The following is a 22,111-nucleotide window of genomic DNA, read 5'->3' on the forward strand; positions in this document are numbered from 1 at the left end:
TCACTCTGTTGCCCAGGCTGGAGTGCGGTGGCGTGGTCTCGGCTCACTGCAACCTTTGCCTCCCGGGTTCACGCCATTCTCCTGCCTCAGCCTCCCGAGTAGCTGGAACTAAAGGCGCCCACCACCACACCTGGCTAATTTTTTGTATTTTTAGTAGAGATGGGGTTTCACCTTAGCCAGGATGGTCTCCATCTCTTGACCTCATGGTCTGCCTGCCTCAGCCTCCCAAAGTGCTGGGATTATAGGCGTGAGCCACCGCGCCCGGCCTACGCCTGGCTAATCTTTTGTATTTTTAGTAGAGTCGGGGTTTCACCATGTTAGCCAGGATGGTCTCGATCTCCTGACCTCGTGATCTGCCTGTCTCGGCCTCCGAAAGTGCTGGAATTAAAGGTGTGAGCCACCGTGCCTGGCTTTTTTTTTTTTTTTTTTTTTTTTTTTTTGGGACAGAATCTCTCTCTGTCACCCAGGCTGGAGTGCAGTGGCGTGATCTGGCTCATTGCAACCTCCACCTCCCAGGTTCAAGCGATTCTCCTGCCTCAGCCTCCTGAGTAGCTTGGGTTACAGGTCTGCACTACAATGCCTAGCTAATGTTTGTTATCTTTAGTAGAGGCGGGTTTCGCCATGTTGGCCAGGCTGGTCTCGAACTCCTGACCTCAAGTGATCCGCCCTGCCCGCCTTGGCCTCCCAAAGTGTTGGGATTACAGGTGTGAGCCACCGTTCCCAGCCTGTTTGTTTTTTGTTTTTTTTTAAATGGTGATGTTTTTGTCCTTATTGTTTTTGAGTAGAATGGTACTGCTGATTGGTCCCTGCTTGGATTTCTTCAACTTCATATTGTTGGTGTTTTCTCTCTCTGGTCTTCTTTGGCTCTTCCTTTTTCGCCCAGCTTTTAAATCACAATATCTTTCAGCATTCTGATCTTTACTTTTTTGTCTTCTCAGTCTACATATCTCACAGGCCTACTCATTCCTAAGGCTTTGACTATTTCTTATGTGATAAAGACTCTCCAGTCTGTACTAAAATTCCTTGACTTTCTAGATCACTTGACCTGTATTTAAATTTCTGATTTGCTATCATTAATTGAGAGTTCCTCTTGAACTCAACACTGTTCTAAGCTAGACATCTCTGGCCTTATAGCCTGTTATTTCTACTTCATCTTGGTCAATCACTATCATTTGGTAAACTAAGCTAGAAAACAGGAAGTTGGCCGCGCGCGGTGGCTCACGCCTGTAATCCCAGCACTTTGGGAGGCCGAGGCAGGCGGATCACGAGGTCAGGAGATCGAGACCATCCTGGCTAAAATGGTGAAACCCTGTCTCTACTAAAAATACAAAAAATTAGCCGGGCGTGGTGGCGGGCAACTGTAGTCCCAGCTACTCGGGAGGCTGAGGCAGGAGAATGGCGTGAACCCGGGAGGCAGAGCTTGCAGTGAGCTGATATTGCACCACTGCACTCCAGCCTGGGCGACAGAGCGCGACTCCGTCTCAAAAAAAAAAAACCCAGGAAGTCTTCCTTAACTATTACTTTTCCTTCATTTACCTCTGTTCCTTTAGTTCTTCCATGTCACTGTAGACATTGATGACTGTGTCCTATTAGATTTTATCTTCTGAGATCACAGATTTGCCTTTTGTTTTATCTCCTGTCAAGGCCACAGTTTTTGTTCTCCTCATCTTCTAGATTTATTTGCATCATCTTGTAAACTTAACAGTTACTCCTCAAAATCTAGTTTGAGTTTTCTATTCTGCGTAGTTGGTCTGCCCACAGTGCTTCCTTATATCACTTCCTGTGTCATGGTATCATTTTGTGTCTGTCTCCTTCAGCAGACAGCAGATCCCTTGAGGGCTTGCGCTTGACTCATCTTTGTGTGGTTGGTGTCTGATATGGTGTGCCGTATGGCTCCGTTAGTGTTTGCTGAGGGGCTTAGGCTGGGGCTCGGTGCCTGAGTTCCCCTGTTTAACCTCCTGCTTAATTTGCTTTTAGGTTTTGAGGCCTTTTTTACTGCGCCGAGTTAAGGTGGATGTTGAGAAGCAGATGCCCAAAAAGTACGAGCATGTTATCCGCTGCAGGCTCTCCAAGCGTCAACGCTGTCTCTATGATGACTTCATGGCACAGACCACGTAAGGGAGGAAGGAGGGTGGGCCCTGGGACTCGAGATTGGAGTGTAGGTGGCTGTTAGGACGTCTCATTTATTTTTCCTCTTTCCCCAGAACTAAGGAGACACTGGCCACAGGCCATTTCATGAGCGTCATCAACATTTTGATGCAGCTGAGAAAAGTTTGCAATCATCCAAATCTGTTCGACCCTCGACCGGTTACCTCCCCTTTCATCACCCCAGGCATCTGCTTCAGCACCGCCTCTCTGGTGCTAAGGGCCACGGATGTCCATCCCCTCCAGGTAAGTATGATTCCATTAATATGAAATATAAAGGTTATTGGCATTACCCCAACCGTGTACCTCTTTTCGTTAGACTGGGGTCTGACTTTTGCATCCTCATTACTCCCCTATCATTCCCTTAGTTTTATTGTACTCTAGCCATGTGACGTAATGATGGTTCAACTTAATATTTTTTTTTGACTTCACTGTGAATTTATCAGGATGTAACCCCCTCATAAATTAAGGAGCATCTGGACTTAGAATGATTCAGCTTACAATATTTTACTTTTTGATGGACTTATCAAGGGTATTAAAGGGTATTAAATTCTTGACTTGCTGAGGGTTTGTTGGAATGTAACCTCATTGTAAGTCCAGGAGCATCTGCATCACATTTTGTTTATCCACTTATCTGTCAGTGGGCACTTGGATTCTTTCCACCTTTTGTCTCTTGTGAATAAGGCTATGAACATAGGTGTACAAATATCTCTGCTTTTTATTTTGGGTATTTACTTAAAAGTGAAATTGCTGTAACATATGGTAATTCTATTTCTGCATATTGGGAAAACCTCCACACTGTTTTCCATAGTAGCTGCATGTTTTACATTTCCACCCTAGCAGGGCACAAGGGTTCTAATTTCTCCACATCCTTGCCATTATCTGTTGTTATTTCTTTTTTTTTTAATTACACCCATATTAATGAGTGTGAATTGGTATTTCATTGTGGTTTTGGTTTGCATTTCCTTAGTGATGAGTGCTGTCAAGGATCTTTTCATGTACTCATTGGCCACTTGTCTATATTTTTGAAGAAATGTCTATTGAAGATTTGTTAATTTTGGGTGTTTGTGTGGTGGTTGTTGAGCTGTAGGACTTCATTATATGCTTTGGAAATTAACCCATTATCAGATGTATGACTTGCAAATATTTTGTCACATTCCGTGAGTTGCCTTTTCACTATGTTGATAGTGTTTTTTGAGGCACAAACACTTGTTTTTGGTGGGTTTTTTTTTTCGAGACAAGGTCTATCTGTGTCACCCAGGCTAGAGTTCAGTGGTATGATCATAGCTTACTGCAGCCTTGAACTCCTGGGCTCAAGTAGTCCTCCCGCCTCAGCCTTCTGACTAGCTGGGACCATGGGTATGCACTACCAAGCCTGGCTTTTTTTTTTTTTTTGAGGTGGAGTCTCGCTCTGTCCTCAGGCTGGAGTGCAGTGGTGCCATCTTGGCTCACTGCAACCTCTGCCTCCCAGGTTCAAGCAGTTCTCCACAGCCCCCTGAGTAGCTGGGGATACAGGCACACCCCACCACACCTAGCTAATTTTTGTATTTTTAGTAGAGATGGGGTTTCACCATGTTTGCCAGGATGGTCTTCATCTCTTGACCTTGTGAGCTGCCCACCTTGGCCTCCCAAAGTTGCTGGGATTACAGATGTGAGCCACTGCACCTGGCCCTGCTAATTTTTTTTTTTTTTTTAGTTTTCTGGAAGAGATGGTGTCTCACCATTTGTTCAGGCTGGTTTCAAACTCCCGGACGAGTACCTGGAACTATATGCGTGCACCACTATGCCTGATTTTTTAAATTTTTTATTTTAATTTTTTTGTAGAGATGGGATGTTGATATGTTGCCTAGACTGGTCTTGAACTCCTGGCCTCAAGTGATCCTTCCGCCTTGGCCTCCCAAAGCCCTGGGATTATAGGCGTGAGCTACCACACCCAGTTTTAATTTTTTTTTTTTTTTTTTTGAGCAGAGTTCTGCTCTTGTTGCCCAGGCTAGAGTGCAATGGCACAATCTCAGCTCAGTGCAACCTCCGCCTCCCGAGTTCGAGTGATTCTCCTGCCTCAGCCTCCTGAGTAGCTGGGATTACGGGCATGCGCCACCACGCCCAGCTAATTTTTGTATTTTTAGTAGAGATGGGGTTTCGCCATGTTGGCCAGGGTGGTCTCGAACTGTTGACCTCAGGTGATCTGTCCACCTCAGCCTCCCAAAGTGCTGGGATTACAGGTGTGAGCCACTGTGCCCGGCCTTTTTTTTTTTTTTTTTTTTTTTTAAGGTGGAGTCTTACTCTGTGGCTCAGGCTGGAGTGCAGTGGTGCGATGTCAGCTCACTGTAACCTCCACCTCCTGGATTCAAGTGATTCTCCTGCCTCACTCCCAAGCAACTGGGACTACAGGGGTGTGCCACCACTCCCAGCTAATTTTTGTATTTTTAGTAGAGATGAGGTTTTACCATGTTACCCAGCTGGTCTCGAACGCCTGACCTCAGATAATCTGCCTGCCTTGGCCTCCCAATGTGCTGGGATTACAGGCGTGAGCCACTGCACCTGGCCCCCAGTTTTAAATTTTGATGTAGTCCAATTTATCTATTTTTTTCTTTTGTTGGCTGTGCTTTTGGCATCATATCCAATAAATCATTGTAAAATTGGCATCTTTGACACTGCATTGTGTTTATATTACTACTTTTTTTTTTTTGAGATGGAGTCTTACTCTGTCACCCAGGCTGGAGTACAATGGTGCAGTCTCAGCTCACTGCAACCTCTGCGTCTTGGGTTCAAGCGATTCTCGATTCTTGTGCCTCAGCTTCCTGAGCAGCTGGGACTACAGGTGTGCACAACCATGCTGGTTGTATTTTTAGTAGAGATGGGGTTTCACCATGTTGGCCAGGCTGGTCTCAAACTCCTGGCCTCAAGTGATCCGCCCACCTTGGCCTCCCAAGGTAGTAGGATTATGGGCATGAGCCATGGTGCCCCGCCTATTATTTTTTTTTTTACTTTTTTTTTTTGAGACGGAGTCTCGCTCTGTCACCCAGGCTGGAGTACAGTGGCACGATCTCGGCTCACTGCAAGCTCCACCCCTCCAGGTTTAAGCATTTCTCCGTCTCAGCTTCCTGAGTAGCTGGGATTACAGGCGCGTGCCACCATGCCTGGCTAATGTTTTGTATTTTTAGTAGAGATGGGGTTTCACCATCTTGGCCAGGCTGGTCTTGAACTCCTGACCTCGTGATCCACCCGCCTCGGCCTCCAAAAGTGCTGGGATTACAGGCATGAGCCACCGCACCCGGCCTTTTTTTTTCTTTTGAGGCAGGGTCTTGTTCTGTGGCCCAGGCTGGGGTGCGTTGGCATGATCATAGCTGACTGCAGCCTCAGCTCCTTGGGCTCAAGCAGTCCTCCCGCCTGAGCCTCCTGAGTAGCTGGGACTACAGGTGCACGCTAACATGCCTGGCTAATTTTTGTATTTTCTGTAGAGACAGGGTCTTACTATGTTGCCTAGGGTGATCTCAAATTCCTGGGGTCACACAGTTCTCCAATCTTGGCCTCCCAGAGGGCTGGGATTACAGGTTTGAGCCACCGCGCCCAGCCTTTTATTTTGGAGTAAGGGTGTACATGTGCAGGTTTCTTAAATGGGGTATATTGCATGATGCTGAGGTTTGGCGTACGATTGATCCTGTTACTCAGGTTGTGAGCATGGTACTCAACTGGTAGTTTTTCAGCCCCTTCCCCGCCACAGTCGTTTCTGGCGTGTATTGTTCTCATCTTCATGTCCATGCATACCCAATGTTTAGCTCCCACTTGTGAGTGAGTACATGTGGTATTTGGTTTTCTGTTTCTGTGTTAATTCACTTAAGGATAATGGCCTCCATCTACGTCTGCGTTGCAAAGGATGTGATTTTGTTCTGCTTTATGACTGTGCTTTCTTTCTTGTGGCAGCGGATAGACATGGGTCGATTTAACCTTATTGGCCTGGAAGGTCGTGTCTCTCGATATGAGGCAGACACATTTCTGCCCCGGCACCGCCTCTCTCGCCGGGTACTGTTAGAGGTGGCTACTGCTCCTGACCCCCCACCCCGGCCCAAGCCAGTCAAGATGAAGGTCAACAGGTACAAGGACTAAGGAATGAGGGGATGGTTCCTAGAATAAGTGGCTGAAAGCTGCCCAGAGGGGCCTGGGGTGGGAAGAAAAGAGTTGGATGCAAGGCTGGAATATTTATATGGGATAGGTGCAAACGTGGAGGGATTTGGGGAGAGAATAACTAGAAGAGGGTACTGGGATGGGCTTCTGTGATAGTCACTTTTTCTCCCTTTCTCTCTGTTCGGTGCTTTCTGATTATCTTAAATTCGTATTTCTCGTTCTCCTTTGGGTCTCTTTCCTTTTCTTTGCTTTTATAATCTGTCTCTCTGTTTCATTTTCTTCATTTCTTTGATATTGCTACCCCTTATTCTCCTTCTCTCCCTACCCACTCCCTTAATTTTTTCTTACAGGATGCTGCAGCCGGTACCTAAGCAAGAAGGCCGGACAGTGGTGGTGGTGAACAACCCACGGACGCCCCTGGGCCCTGTCCCAGTTCGACCTCCTCCAGGTCCTGAGCTCTCAGTCCAGCCCACCCCTGGCCCAGTCCCCCAAGTGCTGCCAGCACCACTGATGGTTTCAGCCTCACCTGCCGGGCCCCCGCTTATTCCTGCATCTCGGCCTCCTGGCCCTGTCCTCTTGCCTCCACTGCAGCCCAACAGTGGTTCTCTCCCCCAGGGTAAGTTGAAAGAGAGCCAAGGATGATGCGTGGTGCTTCAGAAAGGTTGTTCAGACTGAGGAAGAAATAGTGAAATTAAGGGGTTTGAGGAGCTGGGCTGGGGACAGGGGCCTAGTATTTGATGGGTTGGAAGGGAGTATGGAGGCTTCTGGCACCAGGCTAAGGCTTTAGTCAGGGTATATCTGACAGGTGTTTGCTTTGTGTCTGCAGTGTTGCCATCCCCCCTGGGGGTCCTGAGTGGGACCTCACGGCCTCCCACGCCAACCTTGTCCCTAAAGCCAACACCACCTGCCCCAGTTCGCCTGAGCCCAGCCCCACCTCCAGGCTCCTCTAGCCTGTTGAAGCCCCTGACAGTGCCACCAGGCTACACCTTCCCTCCTGCTGCTGCCACCACCACTTCTACCACCACGGCAACTGCTACCACTACAGCAGTGCCAGCTCCGACTCCTGCACCACAGCGCCTCATTCTATCTCCCGATATGCAGGCTCGCCTGCCCTGTAAGTTCCCAGGGCTCTGTGGTGAGGGACTTGAGATGGGAGGAAAGCTCAGGACCATGAGAGCATCAAATTTTAGGCAGCTGGGTCAGGCATGATGGCTCATGCCTATAATCCCAGTGCTTTGGGAGGCCAAGGTGGGAGGATTGCTTGAGCCAGGAGTTTGGAGCTGTAGTGAGCCATGGTTACGCTACTGCAATCATGAGCAAGACCCTGTGTCAAAAAAAATTGAGGCAGCTAACATATGTTAGGCATTATGCCAGACATTGTCAGATCATAATTAAGAGCCCTTAAGAAATTGACATAGGGAGATGACACATAGATGAATAAATAGTGGTAAGCCTAGCAGTAGAAAAGTATTTGGGGTAAAAGGGCATTGTAGAGCAGATGGTGGTGATTAGCTCAGTCTGGTGGCAGGCCATGTTACAGGATATAAAGGAGATTGCTAAGCAAATGGGATTGGAAGGAGTAGCACATGAAAAGCTCAAAGGCTGTAGGTGGAGGCTGAGTTTGTTGAGACATGGTAAATTGTGGGAAAGGCTTTGTTGTTTGAACTGGACACTCGGGGGAGAGGTGTGCTTCATGGAGTCTGTGAAGTGGTGTTGAGCAGGATGAGCCTTGTGTACAATAAGGCCTTCTCTGTTTTTAGCAGGTGAAGTGGTCAGCATCGGGCAGTTAGCCTCACTGGCACAACGTCCAGTGGCTAATGCAGGGGGAAGCAAACCTCTCACCTTCCAAATCCAGGGCAACAAGCTGACTTTGACTGGTGCCCAGGTGCGCCAGCTTGCTGTGGGGCAGCCCCGCCCGCTGCAAAGTAGGTAAAACCCACCCCCTGTCCTGCCTTTTTCCTCCTCTTCCCTGTCTCTTTGTTTTTGTGACTTTTTTGAATGTCAGCCTTTATGTTTCTTTCCCAAGCTTTTGGTGGGTGGGGCCAACGGGCATGGTTGGAGGGATCTTGGATAAAGATAGGGAAGAGGTCATTCTAGAGAATTTTTTCCCTCTCTGTTCTTTTCCTTCTCTTCTTGCCTTGCCTCTGCCCTCCTCAGGCTGATAGCTGCTTCTCTCTCTCTTTCTCTCTTCCCTTAACCCAGGGAATGTGGTGCACCTCGTGTCAGCAGGGGGGCAGCACCACCTCATCAGCCAGCCTGCCCATGTGGCCCTCATCCAGGCCGTGGCCCCGACCCCTGGCCCTACCCCTGTCTCTGTGCTGCCTTCTTCGACCCCCAGCACCACCCCTGCCCCTACTGGCCTCAGCCTTCCGCTTGCTGCTAACCAGGGTGAGGCTCCTGGCCTTCCTACTTAGCCCTTGCTGGCCTTGGTCCTTCCAGGCATGCGCTGGGCTACTGTCTGTCCAGCCTTCCCTCAGTGTTGTTTTCCCTTGCGAATATCTATGATACCTGTCTGCCACCTTCTCCTGCCCCTGGACTTCTTCCATTCTTTGGGTCTTTTGTTTCTTTTCTACCTTCCTCTCAGTGTAGCTTCCTCTTGCAGTGCCACCAACCATGGTGAATAATACAGGCGTGGTGAAGATTGTAGTGAGACAAGCCCCTCGGGATGGACTGACTCCTGTTCCTCCATTGGCCCCAGCACCGCGGCCTCCGAGCTCTGGGCTTCCAGCTGTGTTGAATCCACGCCCCACGTTAACCCCTGGCCGGCTACCCACACCTACTCTGGGTACTGCTCGAGTCCCCATGCCCACACCCACTCTGGTGAGGCCTCTTCTCAAGCTGGTCCACAGTCCTTCACCTGAAGTCAGTGGTGAGTCCAGGTGGCTGAGGCCAGAAATCCTTGCCAGGAATGGAGATGAGATGGGGTCGCCTCAAGGTTTCTTAGTTTTAGTACAGATTTCTTCATACCAGCGTACTGCCTTGATTTGTAGTGGGCCCCAGAACTGGGCTGCCTGAGCCCTGACCTAATTTCGAGATACATTTGCTGGAATCTTGGAGGGGAAGGAAATCTAAAGTTGTCAGATTATTTGGATGTTTGACTTCATGTAGTGGGAGTGAATGCCTTCTGGAAAATGGGAAGCTTGGGGGTAAGGGAAAGGTGGGACAGGGAGTAGAAAGGGTCAGGAAAAGAATTCTGGGGCTAACTCATCCTCTCTCTCCACAGCTTCAACCCCCGGAGCTGCCCCCTTGACCATCTCTTCTCCTCTCCACGTGCCATCCTCACTCCCTGGGCCAGCCTCTTCTCCAATGCCAATTCCCAACTCCTCTCCCCTTGCTAGTCCTGTGTCCTCTACGGTCTCAGTTCCATTGTCACCTTCACTCCCCATCTCTGTCCCCACCACACTTCCTGCCCCAGCCTCGGCTCCACTCACCATCCCCATCTCAGCCCCCTTGCCTGTTTCCGCTTCGGGCCCAGCTCTGTTGACCAGTGTGACTCCACCATTGGCACCTGTTGTCCCAGCGGCTCCTGGACCTCCCTCCTTGGCACCATCTGGTGCTTCCCCGTCAGCATCAGCCTTGACTCTAGGTTTGGCCACAGCTCCATCCCTGTCTTCATCTCAGACACCTGGTCACCCTCTGTTGTTGGCTCCCACCTCTTCACATGTTCCAGGGTTGAACTCAACTGTGGCCCCAGCATGCTCACCTGTCCTGGTGCCAGCTTCAGCTCTGGCCAATCCTTTTCCGTCAGCACCAAATCCAGCTCCATCCCAGGCTTCCCTTCTGGCTCCAGCATCTTCTGCATCTCAGGCTCTAGCCACCCCTCTGACTCCTATGGCGGCTCCACAGACAGCAATTCTGGCTCCTGCTCCAGCTCCTCCTCTGGCTCCTCTTCCGGTCCTGGCACCATCGCCAGGTCCTGCTCCTGTCCTGGCTTCATCACAGACTCCGGTTCCAGTTATGGCTCCATCGTCTACTCCAGGAACCTCTTTAGCCTCAGCTTCACCGGTACCAGCTCCAACCCCTGTGTTGGCTCCATCATCAACTCAAACTATGCTACCAGCCCTGGTTCCGTCACCTCTCCCGAGCCCGGCTTCTACGCAGACACTGGCCCTAGCCCCAGCTTTAGCGCCCACTCTTGGAGGCTCATCTCCATCTCAGACACTGTCTTTGGGAACGGGGAACTCCCAGGGACCCTTTCCAACTCAGACATTGTCATTAACTCCAGCATCATCCCTCGTACCAACTCCATCCCAGACACTGTCTTTGGCACCAGGACCACCACTGGGTCCAACTCAGACGCTGTCTCTGGCTCCAGCACCCGCTCTGGCTCCAGCTTCTCCGATGGGCCCAGCCCCAGCTCACACGCTGACTTTGGCTCCAGCATCGTCATCTGCTTCACTCCTGGCCCCAGCTTCAGTGCAGACACTGACCTTGAGCCCTGCCCCAGTTCCTACCCTGGGCCCGGCTGCAGCTCAGACCTTGGCGCTGGCCCCAGCCTCCACACAGTCCCCAGCTTCCCAGGCATCTTCCCTTGTGGTTTCGGCATCTGGTGCCACTCCCTTGCCTGTCACCATGGTATCCCGGCTGCCTGTTTCCAAGGATGAGCCTGACACACTGACATTGCGCTCTGGTCCCCCCAGCCCTCCCTCCACTGCTACCTCGTTTGGTGGCCCCCGGCCTCGACGCCAGCCCCCCCCACCACCTCGTTCCCCTTTTTATCTGGTAAGTTTTACTTCCTCAAGAGGGAACAGGAAGTTGAGTTTCTTTGGAGTGTTGGTAGGGTGGATGGAACAGTGATGTCACATTTAACCTGGTGAATTACAAAGCTTAATGTTATGGACCAAGTACTTGAGTGACATTTGGACAAGTCCCTTCTCTTCCCTGGGCGTGTACCTCATGATCCGCCGGCCTCGGCCTCCTGAAGTGTTAGGATTACAGGCGTGAGCCACCGCGCCCGGCCTCTTTTCCCGTTTTTTAACCCGCACGGTAATAAATGGGCAGTAAAAGGAACTCTTCTCTGTCCCTTTTATGATTTCTGGTAGCTGTTTCTTTCCTGTACTATGTATATAGGCCCATGTCTGTGTAGTACTTGAGGTAAACTCACAGTTCAGCTTAAGTAACCCAAAACTAAGGAGAAGGAAGGTCCAGTGGGTCCCTCCAGGCCCTCTGGCTTTTCCCCACTGTAATCAGAGCTGCTGCTTAGTCTTTGCTTCATGCCAACTCCCCCACGTTCCACCAGTGCCATTGACTCCACGTTTGGTTTTTACCTGACCAGCCGCTAGGTTGGTCCTGGCTGGTTGGAAGTAGAGAGTAGAGGGATTGCTCTGCAAGTAGATAATAGCCTCTTGCCACTTGGTTTTTTTTGTAACAGTTTGTGCTATAAATAATATACCATTCAATTTACCCATTTAAACTGTACAATAGTTTTGTTTTTTTTAAATACAGATGGAGGTCTCCCACTGTTGACCAGGCTGGTCTCGAATTCCTGGCCTCAAGTGATCCTCCCATCTTGGCCTCCCAAAATGCTGGGATCATAGGTGTGAGCCACCATGCCTGGCCCTAAACTGTACAATAGGTTTTTAATATATTTATAGGGTTGTACAATCATCAACACAATAAACTTAGAACCTTTTCATGGCCCCAAAAAGAAATGCTGCACCTGTTAGCCAGCGTTCCCCAATCCCTCCATCCCTCCTAGTCTTGAATGACTACCATCCTACTTTTTTATCTCTCTAGTTTTGCCTATGGAGTCGTAATGTATAATGTGTGGTCCATTGTGACTGGCATCTTCCACTTAGATTAATGTTCTTTGAAGTTTATTGTGTTATAGCATATATCAGTACTTCATTTGTTTTTATGTTGAATAATAATGTATGAATACCACATTTTATCCTTCCTTGAGTTGATGGAAACGTGTGTTACTTCTGCTTTATGGCTGTTATGAACAATGCTGCTGTGAACATTTCGTGTACAAGTTTTTGTATGGACAGGTGTTTTCAGTTTCTGTTAGATACATACTGAGGAGAATTGCTGGGTTATATTGTAACTAGGTTTTAATTGTTTAAGGAACTGCCAGACTTCCAAAGTGGCTGCAGCATTTGACATTACCACCAGCAGTCTGTGAGGATTCCAGTTTCTCCACATTTGAGCCAATACTTTTTTTTTTTTGAGAAGGAGTCTTGCTCTGTTACCCAGGCTGGAGTGCATTGGCACGATCTTGGCTCACTGCAACCTCTGCCTCCTGGGTTTAAGTGACCCCACCTCAACCTCCCTCGTAGCTGGGATTACAGACATGTGGCACCATGCTTACCTAATTTTTTTGTATTCTTATTATTTTATTTTTGAGACAGTCTTGCTCTGTTGCCCAGGCTGGAGTAAAGTGGCACCATCTCGGCTCACTGCAACCTCCACCTCCCAGGCTCAAACGATTTTCCTGTGTCATCCTCCCGAGTAGCTGGGACTACAGGCATGGCATCACCACGCTCGGCTAATTTTTGTATTTTTAGTAGAGATGGGGTTTCACCATGTTGGCCAGGCTGGTCTCGAACTGCTGACCTCAGGTGATACGCCTGCCTTGGCCTCCCAAAGTGCTGGGATTATAGACATGAGCCACTGCACCCGGCCAGATTTTTTTGTATTTTTAGTAGAGTTGGGGTTTACCATGTTTGCCACACTGGTTTCGAATTCCTCACCTCAAGTGATCTGCCCGCCTCAGCCTCCCAAAGTGCTGGGATTACAGGTGTGAGCCACCATGCCCAGCACATCATCACTTACTTTGATTATAGCCATCCTGCTGGGTGTGAAGAAGTAGTTCATTGTGATTTTGATTTGGATTTCCCTGTTGGCTAATGTTGAGCTTTATTTCATGTGGTTGAAATACCATGTTGGCCATTTGTGTATCTTTGAAGAACTATCTGTTCAGATCCTCTGCCCTTTTAAAATGGGTTGTCTTTTTATTATTGAGTTGTAAGAGTTCTTTATATATTCTGGTTACAGATCCTTTTTCAGACGTATGGTTTACAAATAGTCTTTTTTTTTTCTTGAGACAGTGTCTCACTTTGTCACTCAGGCTAGAGTGCAGTGGCACAGTCTCCACTCATTGCAGCCTCCTGGGCTTAAGTGAACCTCCCATCTCAGCCCTCTGAGTAGCTGGGACTGTAGGCTTGTGCCACCATGCCAGGCTACTTGTTTGTTTGTTTCTTTTTTTGAGACGGAGACTCACTCTGTCACCAGGCTGGAGTGCAGTGGTGCGATCTCGGCTCACTGCAACTTCCGCCTCCCAGGTTCAAGCGATTCTCCTGCTCAGCCTCCCGAGTAGCTGGGACTACAGGCTTGCATCACCACGCCCAGCTAACTTTTTTGTAATTTTAGTAGAGATAGAGTTTCATCATGTTGGCCAGGATGGTCTTGATCTCTTGAGCTCATAATCTGCCCAACTCAGCCTCCCAAAGTGCTGGGATTACAGGTGTGAGCCACCGTGCCTGGCCCTTGTTTGTATTTTTTGTAGAGATGGGGTTTTGCCATGTTGCCCAAACTGGTCTTGAATAGGAGGCTCAAACCATCCACCTACGCCTCCCAAAGTGCTGAGATTATAGACTTGAGCCACTGCTCCTGGCCAGATTTTCTCTTTTTGCTACTATTGGGAGCTAGTCTCAAAAAGAACTAGCTCTTTGAGTTTATTGGTTTTTCCGTCTGCTAGGACACCTTTTTTCCCTCACTTAGAGCACTTCAAGCCAAGAGGTGAAACTTGGTAGCAGTCAGGAAGGAGATTTGGAACTCTCCTCTATTCACAACTATCTCCTGGGGTCTAGTCTCCCTCATTTGTTCATTTTGTTAACAGATAAATGTATTGAGAGCTTAATTGTGCGAGTTACTGAGTGATTATAGTGAGCAAGGCACAGTTCGTGTTGTATGGGGCCTACTGCGTAGTGGATAGATACTAGTCAAATAATCATACAGATGTGTAACTACAAGCATAATAAGTGATACAAAGAAGTTTTTCAGACTGTGAAACTGGAAGCACAAAGATGGGAAAGGATTGGGTCAAAGTCATCCAGGTCTCCTCACTACCGGGTTGCCCATTTTCTGTCTCAGAGTGATGAGACTCGGATGTCTGGTTAGCTGTTCCCATTCCACCCCATTCCAGCCTGGCCCTTGGCAAAAACCTGGTCTGGATTTGATTGGCCATTCCAGCCTGGCCCTTGGCAAAAACCTGGTCTGGATTTGATTGGCCTCTCTGTATCCTGGTCAGTGATTTGAAGAAGGCTGTAGTCCTGGAGTTGAGTGTTACATAGGAAAATACCCACAAATCGTCCATTCTATAAACTTGTTGGAATTGTAGATCTTCATTTTGAATATTCAGTCATTCTGCTTTGATAGCATACAAGGAAATATCAGTTTTCTCTAGGAGAGAAGTTATTTAACGTTGTAGAAAGAATAGTTCTCGTTGATAATTTGGAAAACTACAAAAAGCATAGTGTATTTTTGGATCCCATGGTTTCTATATATTTATTTCTATCTGGGAAGAACAGTCAGGTTTTGATGTGGACTCTGAGGGCACTGATTACTTCCTCTGTTTTTCTCTCACCCCCAGGACTCCCTGGAGGAAAAGCGGAAGCGGCAGCGGTCTGAACGCCTGGAACGGATTTTCCAACTTAGTGAGGCTCATGGGGCCCTGGCACCCGTGTATGGGACTGAAGTCCTGGATTTCTGTACCCTGCCCCAACCTGTTGCCAGCCCCATCGGCCCTCGTTCTCCTGGCCCCAGCCACCCCACCTTTTGGACTTATACCGAGGCTGCCCACCGGGCTGTACTGTTTCCCCAGCAGCGACTAGACCAGCTGTCAGAAATCATTGAGAGGTTGGCAGGGCTAAGTGCTAATGGGGAGTGGGTCTTGGGGCCTCAGAGTGGATGTAGTGCTTAGGGCTGGTGAAGGTGTTAACTTCTGGGGCATTTCAGAGTCCCATCTTTTACACTGCCTGCTTCTTCCTTTCACAGGTTCATCTTTGTCATGCCTCCTGTGGAGGCACCTCCCCCTTCCCTGCATGCCTGCCACCCACCTCCTTGGCTGGCCCCACGTCAGGCAGCCTTCCAGGAGCAATTGGCCTCTGAGCTCTGGCCCCGGGCTCGTCCTTTGCACCGTATTGTGTGTAACATGCGCACCCAGTTCCCTGACTTGAGACTTATCCAGTATGATTGCGGTGAGTTTGTTGGCCAGTGTAGGACCCTTGGTTTCTCTTCTTTTCTTAGTATTAAGACTGTTGTATCAGAGGGATGCTGCACTTAAGGTCTCTTGCGATTTCTGTAAAGCTTTAGATGGTTTTTTAGGTTATGCTTATGGGCAAGATAGAGAAATGTAAGCCTTGTTAGATTCTTGACATTCATAAATATGTCTTTCTTTCTTCTTTTTTCTTTTTTTTAAATTTTGAGACAAAGTCTCGCTCAGTCGCCCAGGCTGGAGTGCAGTGGTGCAGTCTCAGCTCACTGCAGCCTCCCAGGTTCAAGCGATTGTCCCACCTCAGCCTCCAGAATAGCTGTCATTACAGACATACGCCACCATGCCAGGCTAATTTTTGTATTTTTAGTAGAGATGGGATTTCGCCATATTGGCCAGGTTGGTCTCGAACTCCTGACCTCAAGCGATCCTCCCGCCTCAGCCTCCAAAGTGCTGGGATCACAAGCATGAGCCACCATGCCCGGCCATGAATTTGGTTTTCATGAAAGTTGAAAATGTGCTGCTAACTCATTCATTCAGTGATCATTTTGTGAACATCTGTTACATTTTGCTAATAATTTGGGATACAATAGCAAGTAAGACAGTGCAGCATAGAGTTTTTATTTAGCTGTATGGGAAAAGATGTCTGGTGGTACAAGACTGCACAGTGAGTAGACAGTAAATTTTGGTCTTGGAAAAGACAAGGACCTTTTTGTGTTGGCTAGAATTATTTGGCGGTAACAGAAAACCAACTAACAGTTGCTTAAACCACAAGAGCATTTATTGTTTACTTAATGAGCCAATCTGAGAATAGTGGTGTGTAGCTGTTTCAGTAGCTTAACGATATTTTCAGGGACCAGGACCATTTTTTCCTTCTTTCCTTCTTTTTTTTTTTTTTTTTTTTTTTTTTTTCAGATAGAGTCTCACTCTGTCGCCCAGGCTGGAGTGCAGTGGCCCGATCTCGGCTCACTGCAACCTCCGCCTCCTGGGTTCAAGCGATTCTCCTGCTTCAGCCTCCTGAGTAGCTGGGATTACAGGCGCGCACCACCACACCCGGCTAATTTTTGTATTTTTAGTAGAGACGGGGTTTCACCATGTTGATCAGGCTGGTCTGGATCTGCTGACCTCGTGATCTGCCCACCTTGGCCTCCCAAAGTGCTGGGATTACAAGCGTGAACCACTGCGCCTGGCCTTTTTTTTTTTTTTTGAAATGGAGTTTCGCTCTGTTTCAAGGTGTTCTCCTGCCTCAGCCTCCCAAGTAGCTGGAATTACAGGCGCCCACCACCACGCCTGGGTGATTTTTTTTGTATTTTTGGTAGAGACAGGGTTTCACCATGTTGGCCAGGCTGGTCTCGAACTCCTGACCTCGTGATCCCCTCGCCTCGGCCTTCCAAAGTGCTGGGATTATAAGTGTGAGCCACTGCACCCAGCCTTAAGGGACCAGGACCTTATCTTTCTGCCCTGCTGTACCATCTTTAGCTTTTATCTTTTTATTCTCATGCTTTTGTTTCTTCATGATGTTAGGATGGCTGCCATAACTCCAGGGTATACACCAATCCTCTAAACAAGAAACAAGGGGTTGAGACAAAACACTCTGAGAAAGTTTTCTGGGAACAAAAGACCTCCAAGCTGACTTTGCTTCATAACTCATTGGCTCAAACTGAGCTATATGCCCATACTTAGAGCAATCACTGACAAAGGGGAATAGCAAAAAAGACCTCTGGCTTATTTAGATCAACTTGATTTGTTTTCTGGGGTTGGGTTGGGGCCTCCTTCACCTGGGAGGAAGGAACCTCTGCCAGCTGTCCAGGGTTAATCAGGTTCTGTTACCCAAGAATGGCTGTTGGGTAAGTGACTAGTTTCTTCCACAGCCCTGCACAGACATTTGTATAGTAACATGTTTCGGATTTCTTAAATTTCCTAGAATATAAGAAAATCAAAATTTTTATTAATATGTGTTCAATAAATGTTTTAGTAAAAAAAGTGTTTTTGTTACATTTGAAACTATTCAGAGTAGATGAACTGAAAGTCTTGGTTAAAAGTGTTCAAGGCCGTGTGGTGACTCATACTTGTAATCCCAGCACTTGGGTAGGCTGAGGTGGGCAGATCACTTGAGGCAAGTAAAGACCAGCCCAGGCAACATGGCGAAACCCTGTCTCCTCACAAATTGAAAAAATTAGTGGATATAGTGGTGCACACCTATAGTCCCAGCTACTCAGGTGGCTGGATTGCAGGAGCCTAGGAGGTTGAGGCTGCAGTCAGCTGTGATCATGCCACTGCACCCTAGCCTGGGTGACAGGGTGAGACCTTGTCTCAAAAATAAAATAAGGCTGGGCCTGGTGGCTCATGTCTGTAATCCCAGCACTTTGAGAGGCAGAGGTGAGTGGATCACTTGAGTTCATGAGTTGGAGACCAGCCTGGGCAACATGGCGAAACCCTGTCTCTACAAAAAATACAAAAATTGGCCAGGCATGGTGACATGCGCCTGTAGTCCAAGCTACTTGGGAGGCTGAGGTGGGAGGATGGCTTGAGCCTGGGAGGCAGAGGTTGCAGTGAGCTGAGATCGCACCACTGCACTCCAGCCTGGGTGATAGAGCCAGACCTTGTCTCAAAAAATGAAATAATAAAATAAAGTGTTCAGGCTGGGCACGGTGGCTCATGCCTGTAATCCCAGCACTTTGGGAGGCTGAGGTGGGTGGATCACCTGAGGTCTGGAGTTCGAGACCAGCCTGACCAACATGGAGAAACCCTGTCGCTACTAAAAATACAAAATTATCCGGACGTGGTGGCACATGCCTGTAATCCCAGCCACTCGGGAGGCTGAGGCAGGAAAATTGCTTGAATCCAGGAGGCAGAGGTTGCCGTGAGCTGAGATTGCACCATTGCACTCCAGCCTGGGCAACGAGCAAAACTCTTGTCTCAAAAAAAAAAAAAAAAAAAAAGAAAAAGGAAAAAAATAAAAGTTCAAACTGAGTTACCAGAAATGAAGTTATTTCTGTGTTTGATGGAAGGTTGAACTAGATAACCTTCTAAGAGCCTTTACTGTTCTGATCTGTGACCTTAAATCCGTATCTGTAAGCTGTGACCATGGATTTGTTGATATCTATCCTGTGAATCTGTTTTGGATTTCAGGTGGTATGACTGTTGTAATACTTAAGGATCTCTTGCTCATAAAGCATTGGGGATTCTGTTTTTCCCTCGATGTTATGTATTCCCCTACTCTTTTAGACTCAAAGAAGTTAGATTCTAGGCCGGAGCAGACCGAAGAGGTGAAGCCCTCAAAGGAAGAACTTGTATGGAGTTAAATATAGATAGATATTTTTCGTGACAGGGTCTCGCTTTGTCACCCAGGCTGAGGTGCATTGGTGGGATCTCAGCTCACTGCAACCTCTGCCTCCTGGGTTCAAGCCCGAGTTCTCATGCCTCAGCCTCCTGAGTAGCTGGGATTACAGTCACCTGCCACCATGCCCAGCTAATTTTTGTGTTTTTAGTAGAGACAGGGTCTCATCACGTTGGCCAGGCTGGTCTCGAGCTCCTGACTTAAAGTGATCCACCTGCCTCAGCTTCTCAGAGTGCAGGGACTACAGGTGTGAGCCACCATGCCCTGCCGTAGTTAAACATTTTTGATCCGCTAGGCTAGCTGAAACTTTGGCTTAAAGCATTGATTACCTTTCAACTCCAGCCTTGCATTGCTAAGCATTCTACCCGTTGCAGCTTGTAGCTAGCTCCCTATATCCCTTCATATCTTTTTAGGAAAGTTGCAGACGTTGGCAGTGCTGTTGCGGCAGCTCAAAGCAGAGGGCCACCGAGTGCTCATCTTCACCCAGATGACCCGAATGCTGGATGTATTGGAGCAGTTTCTCACCTACCATGGCCATCTCTACCTGCGCCTGGATGGATCTACTAGAGTTGAACAGAGACAGGTAACCCAGGTTTCTGCAGCTCTTAGAGGCTCACCTCCACTTCTCTCTCCTTTTCCCAGGATTTGGGCTTCCAGACGGGGTGCCACTAAGCCTTAGACCTGTTTTGGGGGATAAGTCTCCCAGTATCATCTTTTTTTCCCTTTCCTTCTAGGCCTTGATGGAACGGTTCAATGCAGACAAACGCATATTCTGCTTCATCCTTTCAACTCGGAGTGGGGGTGTGGGCGTGAACCTGACAGGAGCAGACACTGTTGTTTTTTATGACAGCGACTGGAATCCCACCATGGATGCTCAGGCCCAGGACCGCTGTCACCGAATTGGCCAGACCCGGGATGTCCACATATATAGGTATTGCCTAGTCTTCCCTCACCTTACTTCCTGTTTACTGATGGGGTTTCCTAGATATATTTGGCTGCTTACACATGGCCTTCATCACCCCCTAGGCTTATCAGTGAACGGACAGTGGAGGAGAACATCCTAAAAAAGGCAAATCAGAAGAGAATGTTGGGAGACATGGCCATTGAGGGAGGCAATTTCACCACAGCCTATTTTAAACAGGTACTAAGTAAGATCTTTTAGCCTATGCAGGAGAAAACTGCTGTGCCTTTAGGAGTTACTCCTGTTTATTAAAGAAGACTGCTTTGGACTTTGGGAGGCTGAGGCAGGCGGATCACTTGAGGCCAGGAGTTCGAGACCAGGCTGGCCAACATGATGAAACCCCGTCTCTACTAAAAATACAAAAATTAGCCGGGCATGGTGGTGGGCTCCTGTAATCCCAGCTGCTCGGAAGGCTGAGGCAGGAGAACCACTTGAACCTAAGAGGCGGAGGCTGCAGTGAGTTGAGATGGCGCCATTGCACTTTAGCCTGGGTGACAAGAGCAAAACTGTCTCAAGCAAAAAAAAGGACTGCTTTGGCCTTCACAGACCTGCGTCTTCAACCGGTGGTACCCCTGACAGTTCCAAGAACCAACAGCCTTACAGCTTAGACCTAAGGCTAACATTCTGTTGACTCTGACACTTCCCTCTGTTCTATCCGATAGCAGACCATCCGAGAGCTGTTTGATATGCCCCTGGAGGAACCTTCTAGCTCATCTGTGCCCTCTGCCCCTGAAGAGGAGGAAGAGACTGTGGCCAGCAAGCAGACTCATATTCTGGAGCAGGTGAAAAAAGAGTGGGCAGTTCGTAAAGTTGAGCTAATTCTTACAGAATATCTTGTCTTTTGTTAGTCTGTTGAGCTTGTTCAGGGGAAAGAGATGTTTCTTCTGCTTCCCAGATTACAGTCAGCCTTTGGTAGTTGTAAGTACATTGCTTGTTGGTTCACATGATTAAGTAGGAAAAAAAACCAGGATTTTGGAGTCTTTAGTTTTAGGTTTGAATTCCAGTAATGCTTCTTAATTGTGTTAAGACAAATTACAATCATCCCTCTTCTGAACCTCACTTTCTATTAAAAGTAATGTGGGCAGGGCATGGTGGGTGGCTCATGCCTGTAATCCCAGCACTTTGGGAGGCTGAGGCTCCCAGCTGGAGAGTTCTGGAAACACACAAATGCTCAGACCCAACACCCCAAAATTATGATAGATTTTGAGACAGGGTCAAGGAATAAATCTTTAAGAACTTTTCCAAATGTGATTTTATTATATGTATTTGAAAGAGTGTTTCACATTAAGTACAAAGCATTTCTTATATCCACCTCACCATTTAATCCTCAAAATTATTTCCTTTTCATTAGCATTTCCACTTAAGAGAAGTGTTTAAGTTGGTGCAAAAATAATTGCAGTTTTTGACATTACTTTTTTTTTGGAGACGGAGTCACGGAGTCTTGCTCTTTTGCCCAGGCTATAGTGCAGTGGCGCGATCTCGGCTCACTACAGCCTCCACCTCCCGGGTTCAAGTGATTCTCCTGCCTCAGCCTCCTGTGTAGCTGGGATTACAGGCGTGTGCCACCACGCTCAGCTAATTTTTGTATTTTTAGCAGAGATGGGGTTTCACCATGTTGGTCAGGCTGGTCTCGAACTCCTGACCTCATTCATGATCTGCCCGCCTTGGCCTCCCAAAGTGCTGCGATTATAGGATTGAGCCACTGCGCCCAGGTGAATTGTGCATTTTTATTCACATCTTTCTGTGGTGGCGTTTTTTTTTTTTGAGAGCTGAGGCTGACTTTAAAGGAAGAGAAGTAGAGCGAGCAATCTCAAATATACTCATTTTTCCCTAGTGAGAGTCCTGGTAAAATCCATTCCATCCGTTGTGGACCACTGAGTTGTTGTGGTAACTCTGGAGGCCTAGGAGGTTGTTGAGTTCTGTCGTAAACCTAGTTTGGTGTATGCTTGGTCTCAAGTTCTTGCCTGAATCAAATCACAGGATGTAAAGTACTTAAAGTCTCATGTTTTCTTTTCCTTTTATACACCCTGGTAGGCGTTGTGTCGGGCAGAAGATGAAGAGGATATCCGTGCGGCCACCCAGGCCAAGGCTGAACAGGTGGCTGAGCTTGCAGAATTTAATGAGAATGATGGGTTTCCTGCTGGTGAGGGAGAGGAGGCTAGCCGGCCTGGGGCTGAGGATGAGGAGATGTCCCGGGCTGAGCAGGAAATTGCTGCCCTTGTAGAACAGGTCAGTGTTGGACCCACTAGTTCTTGACTTTACTGCTTCCCCTGGGCTTGTGACCCTTCTTATGTCTTCCCTGGTGGGAATAAATAAGGGTGGTGGG

At 48.1% G+C, this 22,111-nt stretch overlaps 1 protein-coding gene across 7 annotated transcripts in view; it reads left to right on the forward strand.

Annotated features, from left to right (window-relative positions):
* Positions 1-22,111, forward strand: part of SRCAP (Snf2 related CREBBP activator protein) — a 41,602-nt gene that overhangs the window by 15,829 nt on the left and 3,662 nt on the right. For 3 of the 7 annotated variants that reach the window (XM_054453449.2, XM_054453451.2, XM_063654958.1), the window contains exons 17-32: positions 1,978-2,114; positions 2,205-2,391; positions 6,070-6,239; positions 6,621-6,886; positions 7,097-7,384; positions 8,031-8,195; positions 8,473-8,658; positions 8,873-9,139; positions 9,494-10,992; positions 14,864-15,129; positions 15,268-15,470; positions 19,238-19,407; positions 19,559-19,755; positions 19,851-19,965; positions 20,448-20,567; positions 21,820-22,014. In XM_054453449.2, coding sequence (XP_054309424.2) covers positions 1,978-2,114; positions 2,205-2,391; positions 6,070-6,239; positions 6,621-6,886; positions 7,097-7,384; positions 8,031-8,195; positions 8,473-8,658; positions 8,873-9,139; positions 9,494-10,992; positions 14,864-15,129; positions 15,268-15,470; positions 19,238-19,407; positions 19,559-19,755; positions 19,851-19,965; positions 20,448-20,567; positions 21,820-22,014 — 4,431 coding nt within the window. The remainder of the gene's footprint in view (positions 1-1,977; positions 2,115-2,204; positions 2,392-6,069; positions 6,240-6,620; positions 6,887-7,096; positions 7,385-8,030; positions 8,196-8,472; positions 8,659-8,872; positions 9,140-9,493; positions 10,993-14,863; positions 15,130-15,267; positions 15,471-19,237; positions 19,408-19,558; positions 19,756-19,850; positions 19,966-20,447; positions 20,568-21,819; positions 22,015-22,111) is intronic. The other 4 variants (XM_054453453.2, XM_063654959.1, XM_054453454.2 and 1 more) reach the window with 3 other exon arrangements.

Source organism: Pongo pygmaeus, chromosome 18 (assembly GCF_028885625.2).
Source record: "Pongo pygmaeus isolate AG05252 chromosome 18, NHGRI_mPonPyg2-v2.0_pri, whole genome shotgun sequence".
Taxonomy (NCBI): domain Eukaryota; kingdom Metazoa; phylum Chordata; class Mammalia; order Primates; family Hominidae; genus Pongo; species Pongo pygmaeus.